General features: G+C 33.8%; 1 protein-coding gene across 6 annotated transcripts in view; it reads right to left on the reverse strand.

Moving 5' to 3' along the window:
- Positions 1-26,969, reverse strand: part of LOC101893229 (capon-like protein) — a 506,622-nt gene that overhangs the window by 34,509 nt on the left and 445,144 nt on the right. For all 6 annotated transcript variants that reach the window (XM_059131885.1, XM_059131882.1, XM_059131884.1 and 3 more), the window contains 2 exons: positions 24,640-24,823; positions 9,477-9,565 (listed from right to left, as the gene is read on the reverse strand). In XM_059131885.1, the coding sequence (XP_058987868.1) occupies positions 9,477-9,565; positions 24,640-24,823 (273 nt within the window). The remainder of the gene's footprint in view (positions 1-9,476; positions 9,566-24,639; positions 24,824-26,969) is intronic.

The following is a 26,969-nucleotide window of genomic DNA, read 5'->3' on the forward strand; positions in this document are numbered from 1 at the left end:
GTGTAGGATTAGGGTATGTGAGAAGCTTTGGAAATTCGTAATTATGTGTACTAAATGATAGTAAATATGGTACAAATTGGAATTGTGCTGAACCGTTGGAGCTGGAAGTCTGTAATTTGGAATTACTGTCACTGATGGAAAGCAGGACATATGTGTTTTAGGAAATTCGAACTTTAAGGTTATAACAACTTACGGAATGGTACTAAATTTCTAAAATGGTACCATTAGGAGTTATGTGAACGGATAGTGCTAAAAAACAAGAGCTAGAAATTTGGTATGAAAATCAAGGAAGGAAAGTAAGTTTTATTTATAACGGTGGTTTTGGAAATTTGTACTAAGTATGACAACTGTACTAAATGGTATTACATTTGGAACAGTTTGCTTTAGGGTGAACGGATGAGGTTGGAATTGTGAAAATTTTGTACTAGGTGGAGGAAATGTGTACTATAATTGTACATAAAGTACTGAGTGGTACTATATTTTGTATTGGGTGAAGGGATAGGGATAAAATTCTGAAATTTTATATTGCAATAATTGCTGGAGGAGGTTTTGGAAATGTGTACTATAATTGTTCTTACAGTACTAAGTAGTACTAAATTGGGTATTGGGTGAAGAGACATAGCTGGAATTCCGAAAATTTGATATTTAGGTCTCTGTTGGTATCTAGGATTGAGATATGCAGACGGTTTCGGAAATGTGTACCATAGAAATTAGTAAATACTAAATTAGGCGTTGGGTGAACAGATAGAACTAAAATACTGAAATTTGATATGAATGTCACTGTTACAGAGAAGGTGCACCCAGTTTTCGATCCCGAAGTTTTGATGCTTAAAGGTTTCCTTACCTTATGGTATTAAAATTTCCGCACAGCCGAAACTGATGCTTTTTTCATTCTAGCGTCATATATTTTCTTGTTATAAAGAATCTTCAACATAAAATTTCAACAAATTCCGTAATAATTATTAAAATACCGAATATGGCGTGCTAACCTTATATGGGTATATACGAAAACATGAATTTGTATAATAATTAACTGTCATAGGAGATGATGGGTATCCTCAACCCCGAAGAAGGTACCTATTTCAATACCAAATACTGACTTTGAAATAATTTCTGTAAAAATCTGGCTAAAATCATAAATCAGTTCAAGTTATGTGGGACTATATAAAATATGAACTATTTTCAATACCAAAACTCTTATGGATCTGAAACACATTGGAGTAAAATGTTACCAACCTACTTCATTTTATTCGAAACCTAGAGTGATTTTCACAAATGGATAGACAGACATACATATGGAAGAGCATGGCAAAAATCACATTTAATTTTATGCTGATCAAAATAAATATTTGGAGGTGTTGGAAACGGAATGACAAACTTAATTTAGTCTCCATGCTATGATGGCAGAATAAAACAAGTAAAAAGCTGTAAGTTCGGCCGGGCCGAACTTTGAGAACCCTCCACCAATTGATACGAATTTAACAATTTTCAAAAAAAAATCCCTAAAAAATTCTGGTAAAATGTTAAAAATACCGAATGTAGCCGTATATTACGGTCCATACGATGACGTGGACCTGCATGTGCAACTTTTGTCACTAGCTATTACAATATTCAAAAAAATCTGTTTATAATGTAGCCATCAAAATACCGAATATTGGGAGGTACTATGGTGGTTGTAAAACGTGGACCTGCACAGACAATTTTCTGGCATAGGCTGTAGTATTCATTATGAAATTCAAATACCAAATTTGAAAAAAGTTCCGGTAAATAATGTCGCTAAAATCATCAGAATACCAAATATCGGGGGTACCATTATATGGGGGCTATACGAAGACGTTGACCTACATGGCCCATTTTCTGACTTAAGCCGTATTATCTGTTACGAACTTTAAATATTAATTTTGAAACAATTCCGGTAAATAATGTCTCTCAAATCATCAAAATACCGAATTTCGGGAGGTACCGGGCTATACGAAGGTATGAGGGCTATACGAAGTCGTGGATCTACATGGCCCATTTTTAATACCAAAAGTTCTGCAGACATAATACACATTTGAGTAAAATTTTATCAACCTACTTCATTTCGTTCGGAAGCTGGAGTGATTTCCACAGAAGGACAGACGGATGGATATTGATAAATCGACATAGAATTTCATGCTGATCTGGAATATATATACTTTGGAATATATATATACTTTGAATGACTAGTATGTCATATGGTGGAGGGTGTACCAAAGTACCAAACCAATCACATATTTCCATCAAATTTGTGTGATTTTCGGTGAAAAAAAAGACAGCAAATTGAATGATTTCAAAAGAATTCAGCCACACACACGTTCATTTAATGTAAAAGTCAAGATTTTGCCAAAAAAAAAAAGATATATATATATATATATATATATATATATATATATATATATATATATATATATATATATATATATATATATATATATATATATATATATATATATATATATATATATATATATATATATATTTATGCAAACAGCAACTCTGCCGACACATGCCAAAGAAATATGACCCATCGACGACTGCCCGTTATTACACCTTTTGCTAAGGTGTTTTGTTGAAAATAGATTTCCATCATCTGCTAAACAAATTACCCAGCGATATGCCACACTTATTAACTGCCAAATAATAAATAATTTTTAATAATTGTCTGGTCGATAAAAACACACAAGCACACCCACAAATATACCATCGAACCAACCCCTCCACTAGATGTGTTTATAAAACAACACCATTAATTAGGGGCACAAAGCAATTGATTGTGAAAACAAAAAAAAAAAAAAAAAAACACATACACCACCAACAACGACGTTAGACGCCAAATAAACAAGAAAAAAATAAACAAAAAGTCAAAAATATCGCAAAGGAAATATGAGAATTACAAAAAATGATATATATATATATATATATATATATATATATATATATATATATATATATATATATATATATATATATATATATATATATGTATATATATATATATATATATATATATATATATGTATATATATATATATATATATATATTTAAATTCTCATACAACTTATTGAATTTTTGAATAAAATGGAGGAAATGATTGCATGTGTGTATTGCTAGCATTTGTCATCAACTATCCCATGTTTGGTTTCGACGAATTTTTATGAGGGATATTTTTTGATTCGCAAAAAAATAGTCCCAAAAGCGAAAGATTTTTTTCCACATACATTTTGCAGACTATTTATAGACGTTCGACGTATTTTGTTTTTCTTAGAGCTTTTATAAAAATGGCCAATTCAATTAACAATTATAGCCATGTCTGTCCATTTATCAGCTTAATGTGTTTTTAATAATTTTTATTTTCCATTTTGTGTTGTGCGTTTAGTCGACACCATACATATAACTAAAAATAGCAGCATATGGAAAAAATCTGTCTCTATGCCATGTTTATTGTATTAGAGTGGTTTGTGTGTTTTTATACCCTCACCCATTTGGCTAGAGAGGGTATATATATTTGATACGGTCAAAACGTGCATCATAGAAATAACGGGTGTAGATCTTAGGTCTCTTTGGACCAAATCCGTTTCAGGCATTTGAAGTTGATCTAGCGATGTCCGTCTCTCTGTTTGGCTTGTGCGCACAATAACATTCAAAGGGAGTATCCGATTTCGTCCAAATTTGGTACATCGTAATATTATTGTCAAACTTGCATCGAGTTCGGAGATGGGCAACATCGGCCAACTCCTTCTGGTACCTCCCCCATAAAAGGTAGAAACTTTCAAAAAAAATATTTTTTCTGCACTGAAAGAGAAAGGATAATCCGATTTTGCTTTAACTTTGCGTCAGTGCTACGTCAGGTGCGAAAATGGGCAACATCGGTCCACTCCATCAAGTACCTATTAGCCCACATGGTCTGGTGTTAAGATTGAATATATCGGTCCACTCATTCTGGTACCTCTCCACAAAAGGTCGAAATTTTTAAAAAGTATATTTTCTGCACAGAAATTGAAAGAATAATCCGATTTTGCTCCAACTTTGCAAATCCTAATATTTGCTCCTGTGCTAGGTCATGTGCGAAAATTGGCAATATTAGTCCACTCTATTAAGTTCCTCCCCCACAAAGGGTCCAAATTTTGAAAAATTACAACTCTTATAAAATTTGATGTAAGAGTCCGTTGTCTTCAAATTTCACACATCCCAAAAATATTATTGGCCCAAGGTCAGGTGTTAATATGGAGTATATCGGTTCACATCTTCTGGTACCTCTCACACAACGGGTCAAAATTTTGAATACCCATGAAGCTCATAGAACGAGAAATTAACATCCGATTCCTTTCAGACTTGTCACATCTCAATATTTCTAACAACACAATGTTTGCTATAAAGATTGTAGAGATCGGAATATTCTTTCTGGTACCTCCCTCACAAAGGGTCAATGTTTTGTATAACCAAAACAATTATAAAATCCGAAATAGGCATCCGGTTCTTTTCATATTTCACACACCCTATTACTTCTACTAACTCAAGATCTGCTATGAAGATGGGATATATCGGTCGACTCCTTCTGGTACCTCCCCTACAAAGGATCAACATTTTGAATATCCATGACCCTCATAAAACGCGAAATTAATATCCGATTTCATTCAGACTTGGTACATCTTAGTATTTCCGTTAATACAAGATCTGTTATAAAGATGATAGAGATCGGATTATCCCTTCTGGAACTTCCCCCATATAGGGTTCAACATTTTTAATAACAAAACGCTCAAAGAAAGCGAAATAAGCAGCGGAATTTCTTCAAATTTCTTGTAAAGATAATACATATCTGCGAGACCCTTCTGTTACCTTTCCCACAAAGGGTCACAATTTTCAATACTGTTATCTGTCATAATTTGCGAAACAAGTCATCGATTCTTTACGACTTGCTATAGCTAAATATTTCTCTCAAACAGAAACCGGAGATGAATATGAAATTTATGATTTCGCATAAAAATGGATATAAATGTTCGATTTTTTTACCAATATTTTATCTCTATTAGACGAAGTATGAACCTGTAATTCTTCGGTCGACTATATCTGCTACCTTACTCACATTTTAACATTTTCTAACAGGGAGGCTTTACATTCTGCACGTGTTTCTTATCAAACTTTTTGTGATATTTCCAAATTAGAACTTTTGGCTTAAATTCTACAAATACCCAACAATCCATTTGCATTGCTCATGAATCCTGAACTAGAACTGGAATATATATATTTAAAAAGCTTCCTTTATTTTGCAACTTGCCTTGGTTTGTGCTTAGTTAAATGAAACCTTTATATCGAATTTCGTGTAATATACAGATTGGACTGATTTTGCTCTCTTTGGAATTCACCCTAATGTCTGTGCACACCTGCAAATTGTTATATATATTTTTTGGCTTTGCATATTTGTTTGTGTGTAGAATTTCATTTTATTAATAATTTAATGAAATTTATTACGTTTTATTTTTTTCTTTCAATTTCTCCAAAATCATTCCAAAATTAGCCATATGATATTCATAAAACTGTATTTTTATTAATATTCACATTCAATTTTTTTTTGTTTGTATATTAATTTTTACATTTAATCGCCTGCACAAATAGCTGTGATTCTCATCTTTGTGAATTTATCTGTTAGCTGACGCCTTCAGTTCAGGTGTTCATTTGTGAGCGATATGAAATTGTTTTTGCCATTGCTTATTATTCCTAATTGTTTTTCTTTTCTCCTTTTTCCAAAATCACACATTTACGATTGAACATTTCTTTGGGGAATAGAATAGAAATGCTTATTCGGAATATTTGTTTACATTTCTACGACGAATGGAATTTGAATTAAATGCCGTTGAAACTTCAAAGTATAGCAAAGTTCGAAAATGTTGTTTATCCTACATTTCAATCAATTGAAACAGTTAGACAGTGAAAATGTTTCACATGTAATTGAATTTCATAGTTTTGTATTTTTTAGTAATGGCATCGATTTGTTTGTATTATAGTTCATCATAATATTTACGAAATATTTTTACATGAATTTCCAGTTCGATTAATAATTTACGGGCATTGGAACTCGAAAAAGTTCTAAAATTTTATAAAATTTTATGAAAAAATTAAATAAGATAATTTGAATAGGGACTTGAAAATACTAATTTTAATTGAAATATGGCATATGCATAAAATACATACATAAACACTAGTCCCTAATTCGGTACACCTATTCCTAAACGTATGAGTGATTTCATGAATGTCATATATTTCATATCACTCATACGCAGAGTATTCATACAAACAATCGGAGTCCATAGGCTAGGTAAGGAATTAGTTCGATCGAACAAGATTACAACAAATCTAATGCGAACAATTTTTTTTAATATATAGAAATTTAAAAACTCTAGGTAATTTCCCAGCTAGTGGACATAAACTATTTAGGGAGGATTTCGTGAAGAAATTAATGAGTGATATTGCATTTTGGAATTTTGTAATAATTTTCTATTCCATTATGTGCATATAATGGGAGGACCTATATCCACGTTTTAGGTATATGTCATATAAGGTTAACATATAGGTCATATAAGGTTATCTCATATATATCAGGGAAACAATTTTTGATCAGTTACAAGCAATTAGACACATTCAAACGTGATTTCTTCGAAGCAGGTAAAATGCATGTTGAATCTTAATAATAACCCCACCGACAATATAGTTATGGAATTTTGTACTTTTAGTGAACATATAGTTGGACATATCTAGTCTCCGCCAATTCTGCAAATGTTATTCATTAAAAGAAATAAAATCTGGAACGTCCTCAAGAACAAATCTGTTCCTACTAAGATACAAATCGATTGGAAAATATGACCAAGTCCAGGGGGTACCTTATATAAGGTTTATATACAGGGTGAGATGAAAAACTACAACCAATTTCAGACTGCTGTCATTTCTAAGCCACTCGTCCGACAGCTGTAAAAATTATTCCAGTGATTATATCGTTTATATTGTTTACATGCGTACAAAAGTCGAAAATGGCTCGTGAGCTGAACATATCGCAATATTCCATTTGGGAAATATTGGAAAATGAGCTCGGGGTAAAGACTTTGAAATTCCAAAAAGTTAAAGAACTTACACCGCAACGGAAAGAAATTAGACTCACAAGAGCTAAAGAGTGCTTCGCGTGGCCGAAAGTAGTGAACTGCCGAAATTGGTTTTCTCCGATGAGAAAAAAAAACATTCGTTGTCCAGCAGTTTGTAAACAAACAAAATGATCGTGTTTACTTGCCAAAGAGGTCAGCTGAAAATGTGCCGGCCACGGCGATGGTGTGGGTCGGAATAACAGCCGATGGTCGCTATCCGCTGCTTATTAATCGACCGTGGCATCTGAATAAATGCGGAATATTATCGCGAAAATATTCTGGAGGGTATATTAAAGCCTTGAGCACGCAAACCTTGTACATTCCAACAGAGCTCAGCACCATCGCACTCAGACGCGCCACCCAAGAATGTTTACAAAATAAGGTTCCTCGCTTTATTTCCAACTCACAATGGCCAACAAAATCTCCGGATACCAATCCATTGGACTATTGTGTCTAAAGTATTTTGGAAAGAAAGATTGACACTAAAAAATACCAATGTGTCCATTACCTTAAGTAAACGCTTCGACGGGAATGGGCCGAAATACCGCAGAGCAACATACGTGCAGTGTGTTACGATTTCATTGGCCGTTTGAAGTCCATAATTCGTGCAAAAGTGACCAAATCGAAAAAATCTAAACTATTCTAAAATTTGATGCTATTTCCGACATTATTTGCTTTCATTCAATAAAATTAAAAAAATGTAATAATTATGGTGTTTCACTTTGTTGCAGTTTTGTGGGGAGGTACTAGAAAAAAGGTCCGATTTCTACCATCTTTATAACAGATCTTGTGTTAATGGAAAAATTGAGATGTACCAAGTCTGAATGAAATCGGATGTTAATTTCGTTTCTTATAAGTTACACAATTATTGAAAATTTTGACCCTTTTTGTGGGAGGTACCAGAAGGGGTTGCCCGATATTGCCCATCTCCGAATTTGATATAAGTTTGGTAATAATATTACAATGTAACCTATCACCTATCAATTGGGAACACTATGACATTTTTTTGGGCTATGTTAAAGGTCTTGTCTATACGGACCCGCTTCACTTGACTCATTGGAAGACATCATAGAAGCATTTATTCGTGAGATACCAGCCGAAATGTTACAAAGATTTTACTAAAATTGAATTAAGCAGATGAACGATTTGAGGCGCAGTCCCGGTTAACATTTGCATGAAATAACCTTCAAACATTAAATTATATGGATCATACTTTCAATTCAAATAAATATTTCATGCATATTCTGAATTGTATGTTTTATTTTTCGTATTCTTTTCTATAGCTATTTTAAATTCACATTTTATTTACTTAACGATGGAAATTTTCAAAACGAGTTTTTTTCAATATATGATCTTAAGTAATTTTTTGTACTGCACCGTGTATTTATCGGAAATTTTACAACCTATTTTTTGAGCCAAATAAAGTAAAAGCGTTACAAGATAACATGAATACATTTTTTAGGAAAAAATGTTGGCTAGTATTTACCAAATGATTTTTCGAATATTTACCATTTGACCCAAAAATTAACTTTATCCTGAAACTGTAGAATAATCTAACAAACAAATGTACGTTATAAACAAATATTCTGTTGAAATGTTTACCGTGCAATGTAAACTTTCAAAGGTTTGGTACAAAATATATATAAGTCGTGCACAAAATAGTAAATTTTTGGATAAACTGAAAGTAAAAAAATATGTTTCAATAAATAAGTTTTTTTATTGTTTCTTTAATAGGATATAAAAGTCAGTTGGAATGGGTAGTTTCAAAAAATATTAAAATGGTGCAAAATATAGCAACAGGTTTGTAAACTCTAAATAGAATAGTTTATTAACTATTATATTTTTGTGTACATCACTGGCATTAACCAATTTGAAAATATTCCCCTTAAAAAAAGCGGTTGGTAAAACGGCTAAGCACTCTCTGACCTATCCATTCATCCACCTCAAATTTCTTTATAAGAGTCTAGTTTGATTGTTTTCTGTATATCTCAAATGTTATGGTATAATTTCGTGTCTCTCTCTCTCTCTCTCTCTCTATGTATATATCGCAGTACTCGTCTACATGTATGTATATACGTACATATGAGTACATATCATTGAAATGCAAGCAGCCTGAATTGATTATCAAACATGTTATGGCACCTCATCGCACCAAACATGTGTACGATGCTCAACTTTACACCACTTTAGGGGTTTTAACGGCTATGTGGTGGTCATTGTTGTTATGCTCTAACACGACAGTTTTCATGGAATCGTGTTAATTTATTCAGAACATAGGCGTATCTATGTGTGTGTATGTCTGCATGTGTGACTCTGGTACTTACCATTAAACTTCCAGATTTACTGAGATTCGTTTGTGGTATCAATTCCAAATGATTGGGCCTTTGGGGTACATTTAAGTCCGGTGTTACAGCTGCAGGTCATGATGTAGATTTAAACGAGAAAAATAAACATAGAGAGACAAACATTTCGATTAGCATGTTATTTCAATGAAGTGTGTATGTATGTAAGTAATATTTGGTAATATGAGATAGATGTATTGAACTTTGATACTAGCATGATATTTCAGTTTATTTTGGGGGGAATTGTGGTTAGGATTTTTACTTGGTTTTGGGATATGGTATTTTAAATTAAAAAAAAGAATAATAATTTGTGTTAAATAAAATAATAGGTATTCGGACGAATTCTGAAGCGCACATGTTTTCATGTGAGGCACAAAGTGTTATTCAGGAGGTAATTCAGAATTGAATTTTCCTGGTCAAAACCCTAATCATCGTCACCGAATTCTTCATTTTATACAGAATTCGACAGTAAAAATATTAAAACAAAGCTATATGGGCGGGGCCGACTTTATTATAACTCTACACCCCTTTGCATATTTAGTAGAGCTTTACACAACAAATAAAAGTTATTATGGGGAATTTGTGAGAATTAATGCCAATTCGGGCTTATATTACCCATTTGGTGCACAATTAAAACTATAAGATCGGATAAATATACATTCTCGTATGGAATCTCTATCCAAATCTGAACCATTCTCGATCAAATATTGCAAAGGTATTTCTGAGCTGTATTTGATATATTTCCTCAAATATCGTTATTACGACTGTGGAGAACAAATAGAACAAATCGGATGAACAATATATATGTTAGCTATAGTTATATTTGAACCGATTTTCACATAATTGGACTTACTTGTTCCTAGGCTTAATTTGGCCGTAAGTGCCAAATTCCATCCCAATTGGGCCAATTTTACACTTTTGGTGCACAATAAAAGACAAATCGGACGAAGATATAGATGGGATCTAGGTCTAAATTTTGACCAATTATCTCTAATTTCAACAGGGTTCGTTCTTGGGTCAAACAAATATTGTTGGGAAATTTTCAATCAAAATCGCAAAATTTTCAAAGAAAATAATTTATGTTATAATAAGTGAAAAATCAGTAAGTTCCGCAAGACCGAAATTCAAATACCCTCCACCATTACGAAGAAATTGGCAAATTTTAAAGAAAAAATCCTGTGAAAAATTCACCTAAAATCATAAAAATACCGAATATATGGAGTTACTGTTATAATATACGACATATACGAAGATGAGGACCTCCATATGCAATTTTTGTCATAGGCCATTACGATACTCAACGAAACTTGAAACAATTCCGGTGAACAATGTCCCTAAAATCATTAAAAAACTGAATATGGAGAGGTACCGTTTTATGGGGGCTATACGTAGACATGAACCTGCACATGAAATTTTCTGTCACAGTCGGTAGAACCTATTAGGAACATCAAATACGAATTTTGATACAATTCGGGTGAATAATGTCGCTAAAATCATCAAAATACTATACGAAGCCGTGGACCTGCATAAGAAATTGTCTGTCATAGACTGTAATACACATTAAATACCACATTTGAAATATTTCCGGTGAAAAGTGTGATAGAAATCATCAAAATACCGAATCTGGAGGTATAGTTAAATATGAACTATACCAAAACTTATTCCTATATTGAGAATTCTATAGAAGGATATGTCTGACATAATGGGAACACATGCTGCCAACTTATAACAAATTCGGGTCGACTAAAACACCCAAAAAACTTTAAATCTTAAAAACCATTTCTCTTAAACCATTTTCAATACGAAAAGCCCTACAGACCTAACACGCATCTGAGTAAAATTTTATCAACCTACTTCAATTTATTCGGAAGCTTGAGTGATTTGCACAGACGGACATACAGACAGACGGCGGAACATGTCTTAATCGACATAGAATTTTATGCTGATCAAAATATATTTATTTTGTGGGGTCTAAAATTTATATTCCGAGGTGTTACGGAATGACAAACTTAATATACCTTCCATAATATGATGTTGGGTGTAAAAAGCGAAGAGGGGAGCCTAACACATATATGATTTGAAATTAAATTAGATGACAAAATTTAAAAGTTCGGCTCCCCCATAAAGGGTCCAAATTTTGAATAGTTAAAAATCTCAATATTTGCGAAATAATTCAGCGATCTTATTTTATATTCGCTTATTCCCATAATTCTACCAACCACAGATCTAAAGAGAAAATGGTATATTATAGTCCCACTTTTTCTGATACCTTCCCCACAAGGCGCCTATATTTTAAAAAAATTAGGGGCCTCATAGTATGCTAAGCAATTAACTGTGCCAAAACAAACATGGAACTTATCGGTCCACTCCTTCTGGGAATTTCCCTCCCTCAGGATTTTAAACATTATGAATTATTACTCTCTTCAATTTATCTATTTTTCTCAAACTTCGTGTCTAGTAACATTTCTAATAAACATAGATCTCTTGCTAATATAAAAATTATGAAAATAGTATACATCAGTCTGCCCTTTCTGGTACCTCCCCCATAATATTTCCACACTTCCCTTTGTTGAAGATTTTTGGTAAAATGATTTAAATCCCTACATATTTGTTCGGCGGGAAAATATTACCATCCTATTGGGGAAATGCAGCGACGTGGAAAAATGATTTCCAAAAAATTAAAATACTGTGCGACGTTCGTCAAATGTGAGTACTTTTGCAGCAATTTCCCAAACCTTTACCCCCCTACGCCCTATGTTTTTGTTCCCAAAACTGAAGAGGCACATGAAGGGCCAGGCTACGCTATGAGAAGAAAAAAGTGGTTGGTGCATATTGTCTGCAGTTGATTACCTCTAAGGCGATAAAAATAGAAATTTACAAATAAACATTTTCATAAAAAAAAAACAATTCATAAAATTGATAGATGCCACCTATGACAAGAGACTGGTACTATTTAAATGGCCCACAGTGTGTGCCTGTTGTGTTCATTCAAATATACGTATTTTATTACAAAAATGTTGTTGTTGTAATACATATAGTTATATATATATTTTTTTTTCTTTTTGACTAATGTTTGTGGTCGAAATATATGTAGGCCCTCGACATATGAATCTCATCAAATTTGTTGTTGTTTCATCTTTGTTGTAACAGTGACGTTGACGATGTCTTTGATTGAAAAGTGTTTGAAATTGTTGTTCTTTTTCTTTCAGTTTTTTTTTCATGAGATTTCGTTTGTAGTTTTTTTTTTTTTTTTTTGTTTTTTGTTCTCATCATGCCATTTGTAAAGTGAAAAGCGCTTTTCTTAATGTAATGCTAAAATACGACCCATTGACCACACACAACAATCACAACATTGGCCAAATGACGTCAACAACCACCTTGTACTCGTAAAAGAAATCGAAACAGAAAAGATATATCACATTTGTCGACCGATTTGGGAGCTGTTGGGGTTTTTTTTTTGTTTTCTACCGAAAAAAATAAGTCAACGGCAAGAAAAATGTTTATTGCTTAATCGTGGCTATTATCAAGTGAGTTTATTTTTAGGTTATGTATGAAAAAATCTGATGTCGTTGATGTCCATCATTATGAATCGAAAAAGAACACACAAGGGACAGAGAGTATCAAGGAAATATACAATGATAACTTCCCATAACTAGAGACAACAGATGTGCAATTTTCATAAGAAAATTATTTGTTGATAATTAATTTTAAATTTAATTCTCTTGAAATTCATGGATACGAAGCAGGTGGGTATGTATAATTCAATATAAGGATGAATATATTAGGTCATTTAAGTTGTGCATTTTATTATGTGATATAATAGTAATATGAGAAATCGCCCTCATGATTTGGGAGTATAAAATCATGTAAAATTGACAAAAAAATTAAATTTGCCAGTGTTAAGATCCCACCTAACAAAGTAAAATTCTAAGACGATTTATTTTTTAAGTCAAAACGAATTAAGAATCGTTTGTCTACAGGAAGGTCAATTTTGAAGATGGGCTGTATCGGTCCACGATATCGTATTGGCCCCATATAACGGTACCAATATTGGTATGTGCCAAGTCTTAAAATAAAAGGTTGTTCTATTAGCACTTTGTAAATTTCATAGGCATTCAAAAAATGAGTTATCCGATATATAACATCTGCTCACCGAATTTTATGTTGTTAGAAATATTGCTATATGTCAATTTTGAATAGAATCGGATGTTCATTTTGCATTTTGTGAGGGTTGCAGGTATTCAAAATTTTAACACTTCATTGGAAAAAAAAAACTTTAGGAGTAGTTCGATTTGATACACCAGATTTCGGGTTGGCTCAATAATGGGATGTGCCAAGTTAGAAATTAATCGGATGCTTATTTTGCATTTTGTGAGGGTTATAGGTATACAAAATTTTGAGCCTTTTTTGGGGAGGTTCTAGAAGGAAAGATACTCCGTATCGTGTATTTACACCATATTTTGTGTTGATATAAATATTGAGATGTGCCATGTTTGAAAAAAATCGGATGTTTATTTCGTTATTGGTATTCAAAATTTTGACCTTCACCCGGGGAGGTAACAGAAGGCGTGGTCTGTTCTATTCCATGTTCATACAAGATGTAAAGTTGGTAGAAATATTGAGACATGAGAAATTCGAAGATACTTGGACTTTTACTTCACATTTTATAAAAGCTATTATTTTTTAAAATTGTGACACATTTTGGGAGGTACCTATTGAGTGCGCCAATATTGTCCATTTTTATACCCTCCACCATACTATGGAGGGTATATTAACTTTGTCATTCCGTTTGTAACTCCTCGAAATACTCATGTCAGACCCAACAAAGTATATATATTCTTGATCAGCGTAAAATTCTAAGTCGATTTGGCGATGTCCGTCTGTCTGTCTGTCTGTCTGTCTGTCTGTCTGTCTGTCTGTCTGTCTGTCCGTCCGTCTGTCTGTCTGTCCGTCTGTCTGTCTGTCCGTCTGTGTGTTGTAATCTCGCTATCTTTCGAATGAATTGAGATAGATGGCTAAAATTTTGCACACATGTTTATTTTTCCAGTAGGCAGGCTAAGTTCGTAAATGGGCCATGTAGGTCCACGTTTTCATATAGCCCCCATATAACGGTACCTCCCGATATTCGGTATTTTGATGATTTTAGCGACATTATTCACGGGAATTGTTTCAAATTTGGTATTTGAAGTTCAAAATGGATACTACACCCTAAGACAGAAAATTGTCTGTGCAGGTCCACGTCTTCGTATAGCCCCCATATAACGGTACCTCTCTATATTCGGTATTTTGACGATTTTAGGTACAATAAAGGAAATTCGTAATGGATGCTACAGCCTGTGACAGAAAATTGTCTATGCTGGTCCAGGTCTTCGCACAGCTCCAATTTAACGGCACCTCCTTATATACGATATTTTGATGATTTTAACTACATTATTCACCGTTTATTTCAAGTTTCAAATTTGAATATGGTAATGGCTTATGACAAACAATGCCTATGTATGTCAACGTCGTATAGACCCCAATATAACGGCTATATTCGGTATTTTTAAAATTTTAACAGAATTTTTTTAGGATTTTATTTTTTGAAAATTTCCAAATTCGTTGCAAATGGTGGAGGGTATCAAAAGTTCGGCCCAGCCCAACTTACTGCTTTTTAACTTGTCACATTTGACGTAGCACTGACAAAAATATTAGGATTTGCCAAGTTTGCACAAACTTGGATTATCCTTTATTGTTCTATGCAATAGATTATTTTCTGCGAAAATCTTAACCTTTGTGTGGAAGGTGGCAGAAAAAGTGGACTGATATATGTAATCTCCGAACTCAATCTAAGGTTGACAATAATATTACGAGTTTGGATCAAATCTGATACTCCATACGAGAGTTGTCGTGCGCACCGGCCAGCCAGATAGATGGACGGACACCCTTAGATTGACTCCAAAGAGACCTAGGCTCTAAAACCGATATTTCAATGAGGTATGTTTTGAACGCATCAAATGACTGTTGGCATGTGGCTGAGGGTGTAAAAAGGCTATCTATCTTTAAAATATCTTAAATTAGAACGTGCAATTCAATTTGACGAATTTTGCATGGGTGTATTTGTCTTAAACCGAGACCTGGACCTATACTAAAAAAATTGCGAATAGAACCCTAAAAGACAAATTTTAGACACATTGATTGGGAAATGTCTATAATTTCTTTAAAATACATTTTACTTGGCTTTAAAAAAATGTGAAGGTCATCTTAATTCCAGAGCCAATGTTACCCGCTTTTGATGCCAAATATTCTTGATTCAATACCCATGTCTGGGCATAATTTCAAATTTTCTATTTCTGTAGGTAAGGTGCGAATATGGACAATATCGGTCCACTCCATCAAACAAATAATTACAACTCTTATAAAATGTGTGTAAGAGTCCGATTGTTTTCAAATTTCACACATCCCAATATTTCGAGATCGGATCATTCCTTCTGGTAACTTCCCTACAAAGGGTCAACAATTAAGCTCATAAAACGCGAAATTAACTTGTGATTCCATTTAGTCTTGGCACATGTGAATATTTCTATCGGCAAAAGATCTGTTATTAAGACGGTAGAGATCGTACCACTTCTTTTTGTAACTCCGCCAAAAAGGGTCAAAGTTTGATGATTTTAGCCACATTTTTCAACGGAATTCTCTGAAAATTAACACAAAGACTTCCTTGAGAGTACTTTATCCCCTGAAAGAGAATTATCTATATAGGAACACGATATCGTATATCCCCCATATAAAGGTAACTCACACACAAAGGTAACACACACAATAATAAGAGAACTACATAAGTTTGCCATGGCATCGGCCCTGACTTTTTGCATTACAATCGAACGACATTCTCAAAAAAAATTAAAAAAAAAACAAATGAAAAAAGAAAAACATTTATCGCAAATTCTAATCAATGTTAACATGCTTGTGTGTACGCAATGGCAGCAATTAACCCTGAACTAAATTTTTAAGAACCTAATCAAAATGCTATACAATGCGCACTCATTCATTGGCAAGTACGAGCATATTGTCATTGTTAAGGTTGCTAAGAAACTGATGTTTTCCCTACAGGTGTATTCGAAATTTGTAAAATAAAGGGCTTACCGGTTACCAGTTCGTTTCTATATATAATTTAGTTTTTTTAGAATAGTGTTGGCATTTTCGTTTTATTAGGTTTTTAGATACTTATTTTTAGATTCAATATTAACAATACATTAATTCACACTCTCCCAATGCCAATGAAGGCTATCAACGATGTCTGTGATTTAACTGTTCCTTGGGAGTAGATTGTTTTATCCCTCGCATATAGCCATAATTTTCACCTATTGCCGGATATTATGGCCAAACTACACCTGTTAAATTTCAATTTCACTAGAAATATAATTCTATTTTTTTACAATTGTTGTTCTAGCGAATTGCTGCTAAATTAAGAAAACCCCAAAATATCAAAAATACTCTTTGGTATGTTTGAAATCGTATTTCGGTTGCTAGTCGTTGTTTATGTTTGTGTTTTGCTTGAGATCGCCTCGCTCACACGAAACAATTATTGTATGCTTCGATTTGTTTTGTTTCAAATCAATTAATGTGTGTTTGTGCGTGTGTATTTATTTAAAGCCTTGACACAGGCGATAAATATTGATTCCATTCGATTCGATTGAATTTCGTTCGATTCAATTCACATTGTTTTTTTATTAATAAAAAAAGAATAAAATAATTATCTTCGGCATGGCTTATTTAAGAATAATTCGACTATTAAGTTCATTGACGTAAGTGAATTTTACGAGTTTTTCTTTTTGGAAAAAATGGGAACACTGTTTGTTTTAGTTGCTAAAGTGAAACACTTTTGGCAATGAAGGTCATGACCTACACCGCATTGCATGTAAATCCACATTAAATGTGGAACATACAGTGAAAATTAAAGAAATTGAAAATATTAATGAAAAGCTTATCACACACATCGCGATGGGAATAAAAAATTAAACTAGCCATAGGAAGCAGGTACATATCTTAGGAAATCCTCAATACAACACAACTAATAAGCAACAAGCTAAAAAGCAGTAAGTTCGGCCGGGCGGAACTTTGAATACCCTCCACCATTTGCACCGAATTTGGATATTTTCAAAAAATAATATCCCTTAAAAATTCTGTTAAAATCATAAAATTACCGAATATATTAGCGTCTATACTACGTAGACCTACATAGGCTTTGTTTGTCATCAGCCATTACCATATTCAAATTCGAAACTTGAAATAAACGGTGCATAAGGCAGCTAAAATCATCAAAATACCGAAGACCTGGACCTGCATAGACAATTTTCTGTCACAGGCTATAGCAACCATTACGAACTTCAAATACAACATCTCAAGCAATTTCGTCAAAATACCGAATATAGGGAAGTACTGAAGTATGGGGCCTATACGAAGACCTGGACCTGCATAGACAATTTTTGTCACAGACTGTAGTTCCCATTACCGAGTATAGAGAGGTACCATTATATGGGGGCTATACGAAGACGTGAATGATCTAAATTCCGAATATCGGGAGGTACCGTTATATGGGGGCTATGAAAACGTGGACCTACATGACCCATTTACGAACTTAACCTGCCTACTGGGAATATAAACATGTGTGCAAAATTTTAGTCTTCTATCTCAATTCGTTCGAAAGATAGCGTGATTACAACAGACGGATAGGCATACTGACAGAGAGAGAGAGAGAGAGAGAGAGAGGGAGAGAGAGAGACAAACGTCGCTAAATCGACTTAGAATTTTACGCTGATCAAGAATGTATATACTTTGTTGGGTCTGACATGAGTATTTCGAGGAGTTACAAACGGAATGACAAAGTTAATATACCCTCCATAGTATGGTAGAGGGTATAAAAATTCGTCATAGGTGATTTCGAAATAAATTTTATCTGGCCAACACCCTAATGCATTCAAATCAGATCCCTTGTTAAGGGAAATATTAAGATATACCAGATTTGAATGGAATAGCTGAATTGTTTCATAAGTTATGAGAGTTTAAAGTATTAAAAATGTTGATCGTGTGGGGGGAGGTACCACAAGGGGTAGGCCGAAATCTATAATCTTCATACCATATTCTGTGTTAGTAGAAATATTGGGATGTGTGTTATTTTAAGAGAGAGAAGCAGTACGCCGATATATCCCATTTGCACAGCAGATCTTGTGTTATTATAAATAATGGGATGTGTGAAATTTGAAAAGAACTGGACGCTTGTTTCGGATGTTATGCTCGTTTTGGTTATTCGAAATGTTGACCCTTTGCGGGGGCGTTACCAGAAGGAATGGTCCGATCTCTACCATTTTTTAACATATTTTGTGTTGATAGAAATATTGAAATGTACCAAGTCTGAATGGAATCGGATGTTAATTTCGCGTTTTGTGTTTCAAAATTTTGACCCTTTGTGGGGGAGATACCAGAAGGAGTGGGCCGATATATTCCGTCTTCACACCAGGCCTTGGGTTAATAAAAATGTTGTGATATGTGTAATTTAAAGACAATCGAACTCTAACATAACATATTATAAGAGTTATAATTATTCAAAATGTTAACCCTTTGTGGGGGAGGCACTTGATGGAGTGGACCGATATTGTCCGTTTTCGCACCTGACCTAGCGCTGATGCAATATTAGGATTTGCAAAATAGGTGCAAAATCGGATTTACCATTTTCTGTCTGTGCAGTGATATACAGGGTGAGATGAAAAAACTGCAACCAACTTCAGACTGTTGTCATTTCTATGCCACTCTTCCGACAGCTGTTAAAATTAGCCAAGTGACAGCTCATTATATTGTTTACAAGGGTACAAAAAAAGCATTTTAGTGAGAATTTTCCAGAAAAAAAGTTATTCGTGATGAAATTTAGGCGTGATAGTGTGATTTCTTTATATTTGGCTGGAAAACCACAGGTGGCTATCGTTGGAGCACTCCAGCATTTAAATGTGAATAAATCTTTTGTGTCTCGTACTATCTCCCGTTACCGCAATACTGGTGGCGTAACCGGACGTCAAGGAAGTTGACGCAAAAAACACAGCCAAAATGGTTCGAAAAGTAAAAAAGCAACTCGATCGCAACCCGCGTCGCAGTGGCCGAAAAATGGCTCGTGAGCTGAACATATCGCAATATTCCATTCGGAAAATACTGAAAAATGAGCTCGGGTAAAGCCATTGAAATTCCAGAAAGTGCAAAACTTACACCGCAACTGAAAGAAAGTTGACTCAAAAGAGCTAAAGAGCTGCTTCGCTTGGTTGAAAGTGCTGAACTGCCGAATTTGGTTTTCTCCGATGAGAAAACATTCGTTGTCCAACTGTTTGTAAACAAACAAAATGATCGTGTTCACTTGCCAAAGAGGTCAGCGGAAAATGTGAACTTTCGGTTGGGCACCAGAACTCAAGCGCTGGCCATGGTGATGGTGTGGGCCCCCATAACAACTGATGGTCGCTCTCCGCTCGTCTTAAACGACCGTGGCATCAGAATAAATGCCGAATATTATCGCGAAAATATTCTGGAGTCTTGGGCATGCAAACATTTTGGCCGCAGACCTTGGAGATTCCAACAGGACTCGCACTCAGCACGCGCCGCCCAAGCATGGTTATTAAATGAGGTTCCTCGCTTCATTGGCACAATGGCCACCAAAATCGTAGGATACCAATCCGTTGGTCTTTTGTGTCTGAAGGATTTCGAAAAGCTATGTTAGCACTAAAAAATATCAAAGTGTCGATCACCTCAAGCAAGTGCTTGGCCGGGAATGGGCCTAAATACCGCAGAGTAACATTCGGTGTGTGACGGTTCCATTGGCCTTTTGAAGATCATAATTCGTGCCAATGGTGACCAATTCGATCTAATCTAAACGTATTCTAAAATTTTATGCTATTTCCGACATTTTTTGCTTTCATTCAATAAAATTTAAAAAAATGTAAAAATTATGTCGTTTGACTTGGTTGCAGTTTTTTATCTTACCCTGTATACAGCTTAGAATGCTTCAATATGGCTACTATTGTTAAATTAGGTTGAATTTTGGTTCAAAGCCGTAATATGCATTCAATAACGGCCATTGTAGGTATGATTTACTTTACAAAAATTCCCAAAATTTTGCAAATTCCTTACTGGATTTAATTATTGTTGAGTTTTTATAATTCGATTATTAAATTAAAATATAAGAGATTCTATTATTTTATCATTATCCTATTACAGTATCTCCTCGTTGTTTTATTTATTTATTTTTTTTTTTTTTGATTTTTATGTTTGCATAAAAGCTTAACTACAAATTGCTGATTTTGAATATTCTTTACATTAAACATTTTTTCTTTAAAGTATCGTGCCACATAATTCGATAAGTACACATTCTATAGAATTAAACCGAAAAAAATCTCCTCAATCTCGCCAGTTTATGTAAATTGTTGATTTTACGATCAGGTTTTTAAAAACCTATAAACTGATTATTGTGTTAAAAAAAAATGCTGCATGTGTGAAAATTGATTTCGAGCTACTGAAGAGTGTCATGCCATGGCGTGACGTGCAACAAATTACTGCTGACACCAAACATTGCAATAAAAGGACCCAATAGGAGGGTTTTTTATGGCCAGTCTGAGGCGTAAAAAGCCATTAAAATAAAATACAGTCTGTTGTAAAAATAGAAGAAAGCCAGCAACAACAACGAGAAAATTTTGGACCAAAATAAAAATGAAGAAAGAAATATCCTCCCTACATCCAACAATAGTGGGAGTGGTGGGTGAATGTTGAGCTAAAAGCATTCTACTGGTGGTGTTGGTGATGATGATGCTAAAAAGCTGTATTAGTGCCATGCCACTGTCAAATCACTCTTGTGTCTGACATGGTTGAGCTTGTGTTCCTGGTGTTGATTTGACGTGAATAATGTTTTTTTCTCTTCTTTTTTGTATTTCACGTACTTCTAATAAATGTCAGCAGTTAAAAGGGGAAAAGCTATGAAAAATGTCATAATTCGTGTTTAACAAAAGACATGAAAACCGATATTAAACGAAATGTGCATATTTAATGGAGGGGACCATAATTTGTCGTGATCTGGTCTCAGAGAAAACCTTGACGCCAATTTGAGCTTTAAACATCCTCCAGAGATGTTTAAAAATGGGAATAAATATGGGAGCCATTAAATTTAAAAATTGTTTTGTACAAATTGAAAATGTAAGCTATGCCAATTAGTAGTACGGCTTGTATTCGATATAGGTTGTTGTGTGTACGTATCAGTTAGTGTTCAATAAACTGCTTATTGTAATTGCACACAATTAAAGTTGTAAGATTTCCAAATGAGGCAGAAGTTATTAAATTGAAATTCAATATTCATTATTACTGTTATCAATGTCTGGGTAATTGTGGGCCACTTAAAATCGTTTTTAAGACAGATAATGTTGCAGTGAAAGAATTTCGTAAAATTATTACAAAGATTTGAAAATGATAAATTTATCTACTAGAAATTTTATTGTATCAAAACGAACGGGTGGGTCCTATTTTATATTATCCTACACCATTCTCTATATTTAGTACTACCTGTAACAAATATATATAAATATTGAGAATTTTGTGTGAAAGAAATCATACCACCTATGATCGCTATTGGATACGTTCTTTTTTTTTTTTTTTTTTTTTTTTTTTTTTTTTGAATGGAAATAATATATGGTATCTATATTTTAATTTATTTTCACAAATTCATTTTTGTACCGAATTCCGTCACTGATTTCAAATTTCCTTGGAAAAGTACATATATATCGTATTTGGGGCATCAGATATATGTGAAATCGGCACCAAATATGTGAAATCTGTATCCCCATAAATTTTCAAAATTTTGCGAAAAAAATACGAAGGTAAGTTCGGGCCGAACTTTTAATACCCTCCACCATTCCGAAGGAAATTGAAAAATTTCAAAAAAAAAAACCGAAAACTACCACTTAAATGAAAACCGTTATATGGGGACTATACGAAGACGTGGACCTGTATACGACATTTTTTGTCATAGGCAGTAGTACCCATTAGGAATTCCAGTACGAAATTTGAAACGATACCTGTGAATAATGTTGCTGAAATCGTCAAATACCTACTACCAGGAGGTACCGTTCCATGGGGGATATACGAAGACGTGGACCTGCATATAAAAATTTTTGTCATAGGCTGTAATACCCATGACGAACTTCAAATACCAAATTGGAAACAATTCCGGTGAATAATAATGCTAAAATCATCAAAATATGGAATATCGGGAGGTACCGTTATATGGGGACTATACGAAGACGTAGACCAGACAGACAATTTTCTGTATTAGGCTATAGAATCTATTTCGAACTACAAATATTAAATTTGAAACAATTCCGGTGAATAATGTCGCCAACATCATCCAAATTCGGAATATCGTAATATGGGTTCTATATGAAGTCATTTTGTGCACGATGTACCAAAATTCGGATCATTTATAATAAAAACAATAAAACTTATATCGGATAAATATATATGAGAGCTATGTCTAACTTTGAACCGATTCCCACCAATTTCAATAGGGTTCATCTAAATCTCTATCGGATAATTTTGATCACAAAAATACATGGACAGACGGACAAAGACATAATACCCTTACCACATCCGCACAACAACAACACAGCACTTCAAAAATATGGCAATAAATAGAAAAATCTTCCTTTAGCCAAAGGAGGTACTCGATATAGTTCAACATTGGCACATCGGTGAATTTAGATGATGGAAAATACCCAATATTTTTGTTCATTCATTTCTGTGGCTTCCCCAAAAAAGCTAAAAATCTTATATAATTGTCCGATTTTCTAAAGATTTCTCACAACTTATTATTTTCAAAAAAAGGCATACATATATGTGATATAAAAGAAATCGAGTACCTGATATAGTCTATATGTGGCACAAAATCCACTGCGAAAGAAGAAAAAGGATGATTGGATCCGTAAAATGCCGGAAACAAAAAAAGGGCCAACTCTTTACTACTTTGGTTAAAAATTGTGGCTGGGCCTACCGGTTTGTAGAAAAATTCACATATTTTAATGTATGAGCAGTATAGCCCCCATATAACGATACCGCCCTATATTCGGTATTTTGAAGGATTCTACAGCCGATAAAGCTTCTACAGCTGCTAAGATAAAACTATAAATGTGACAGTACCACTCTAACTGTTTGTAAATTCGGATTTTATGTTCCTAGAAGTTGGCCCACTGTGCCCACTTTTCGGTGTATACTTTTTATACAATATTTTTAATTTTATTATAATATTTCCAAATTTTTGACCACTTTTCCATAACAAACTTCATTGGTGATGCTAAATCTCAGCGCTGCTATTTTCAATAACTTGCTTATCCCTCATGGTGGAGGGTATCAAAAATTCGATTTTATGCCGACATTTATGTCATTTTCTCTTGTTTATCCTGAATATGAAGTGAAATATCCTCCACTGTGATAACCTCAAAATATTAGACATTATTGAGATGACCGCATGTAGATATTAGAAAATTACACATTTATGACATGCTTGAGGACATCATTAGAGAAAATGTGTGAATGCATTACAAGATAAATATGACCTCATCAATTTCAGGTTATCCACACACACGTACATTCATAAAATGTATGGAATATCAAGAGATTTGTATATGTAATTTCCTAGATAAGAATATACATACATATACCATATTTCCTATTCGTCATATTTTCCATCTTGAAATTTAAAAGTTCCAAAAACATTGGCGAAAATATGTGTGTGTTTGTGAGTGTATGTGTGTGTGTGTGTGCAATGTACAAGTTCCACACTTCCTGTCTGCATATGAAAACTCGGTAATTACCGCCAAGCGTAATGTAAAGGAAATTTATTTTCTTTGTAATAAGAAGATAAGAAAAAGACGCACAGATAAGTAGATGTAAAACGCATTTTCCATTGGTTAATAAACAGACATGGCATCTGAAGTTATTAACCTTAAGGTTTGGGCTTTTCGATTTTTTGACCCAATAAACAAAGTTTTGCAGATGTGATCTTTTGTTTATATGAATATCAATTATGAGTTGTTTTTGCTATGCATTTCCATATTTATATTAACATTTCGATGAAATTACATCTTACCTTTTTTGTTGTGAAGATCATCATCGCTGACGTGCTGTTCGGAACGCGTCTCAACATCCAGTAGCTCTGACGACGAGATATCGGAACGTTCTTCTGTATGATCCAGGGAATTTTTGTGTATATTAAATTTGTGACATACTTCAAAAGCCTGTCCAACGGTGCGTACAATACGCATGGCCTGAGACTGGAATGAAACATAAGAAAAAGAGAGAGAGAGGAAAATTATTTAATACTTGTAAGGAGTTAATAATGGAAAGTAAATAATAATTTCACCAAAACATTGATTCTAGATTTATTGAATGTTATTGAAAAGACACTGGACAAGTTATCGTATACTCCATATGCCTTTTTAGTACTCAAAATGCACAATTTGTTCAGGTTGACAACATTTTTTAATTAAAACTTCATACGTCGTTCTAAATTTTCAGATTTTGGTTTTTTTATTTTTATTAATATGTTATTCATAAAGTCTTCAAAATCTTTCATTTTTAAGTTTTCCGAGAAGGATATTAATAAAACCATTGCACAATGGACCCAAATCCAATTATAAACCCTAGAAACCAATAGGGACCTCTATATCAAGTTTCGGGATTCCAGCTCTATGATTTTACCCAATACCTCATTTAGAACTTTTTTGTACAATTTTGGTACATATTGCCAAAATCACCTCCTTATCTCAATCCTAGACCAACAGAGACCTCAATATCAATTTTCGTAAGTCCCGCCCAAACACTTCATCCAATTCCCAATTTAGTACCGCTTAGAACTTTTCGAACATTTTCAAAACGAGAACCAAATATCAAAAACAGAAACCAACAGCGACATCTATATCAAATTTTAGGATTTTAGCTCTATTCCTTTACGCAATAGCAAATTTAGTACCACTTTGTACTTTTCGAACAATTATGGTACGCATTTCCAAACCCAGCTCCAATTTTCAACCCCAGCTACCAACAATGACATCTATATCAAATTTCAGAATTTCAGCTCTATTCCTTCACGCAATAACCAATTTAGTACCACTTAGTACTTTTCCAAGCCCAGCCCAAAATATGAAATTTCAGAATTGTATCTCTATCCCTACAACCACTCGTAAATCCAGATATATTCCGTTACTTAATACATAACTTAGTACCACTTAGTACTTTTCGAACAATTATAGTATACACCTCCAGGATTTCACCTCCAGGATTTCAGCTCTATTTCTTCACTCAAACCAAATTTAGTACTATTTAGCAATTTTCAAACCAAGCTCCAAATTTCAATCCTAGATATCAACAGTTATCTAAATATCAAATTTTAGAATTTTATCACTATCCCTTCAACCAATACCAGATTGAGTACCATTTAGTACTTTTGGTACAATTAACATTTCCGAAACCACCGCCATATGTCCAGGCTACACATGAACAGCGATCCTTATACCAAATTTTTAGATTTCAAGAACTACCTATTCACCCAATAGCAAATATAGTACTATTTAGTACTTTTCGTGCACTTGTAGTACAACTTTCAAAACCCATTTCTTTATCACAAAACTACTAGCAGCAGGGTCCCCAATACAAAATTCCAGCATCATCCATTCACCCTAAACCAAACTTTTCCAAATTGAGTTCCATTTATTACTCTTCGTACAAATATAGTACGCATTTTAAAACCCAGCTCCAAATCTTAACCTCAGATACCTAATTTCAGAATTCTATCTCTATTCCTTAAACTAAGACCAAATTTAGTACCATTTTGTTCATTTCGTACAATTATAATACACACTTCCGAAACCACAGCCATATATTCAGACATGAACAGCGACCCTAATAACAAATTCCAGATTTCTAGCACTTTCTGTTCACGCAATACCAAATTGTACCAAATATAGTACTATCTAGTTATTTTCGTGCATTTGTAGTACACATTTCCAAAACCTCTTAATAGCAAACCTAACGCCAAGAGGGACTCCAATATAGAATTTTAAAATTCCAGCTTCATCCGTTTACCCTAAATCAAACTGTCCAAACATTAGTACTATTTAGTACAGTTCGCACACTTAGTACAATTTTCTAAAACCATCTTCATATATCAACTTATTTCCACCCTCAAATTTCAAGTTATTCTCTCTATCCCTTCGCATAATACCAAACGGTACCATGTTAGAAGTTTAGTACTATTTTAGAACTTTTCGTAGTCTTAAAGTTCGAATTGCCAAAACCCCTTTGGGTAAATCCATCCAGCACTCGATTAGTGACTCTCATTCCGATTTCAGAATGCTAGATCAATTCGTTTCACCAATACAAATTATTCAATTTTCAGTACATTTTTATCGTGTTAGTACG

This window comes from Musca domestica, unplaced genomic scaffold, assembly GCF_030504385.1.
Source record: "Musca domestica strain aabys unplaced genomic scaffold, Musca_domestica.polishedcontigs.V.1.1 9, whole genome shotgun sequence".
In the NCBI taxonomy this organism is placed as follows: domain Eukaryota; kingdom Metazoa; phylum Arthropoda; class Insecta; order Diptera; family Muscidae; genus Musca; species Musca domestica.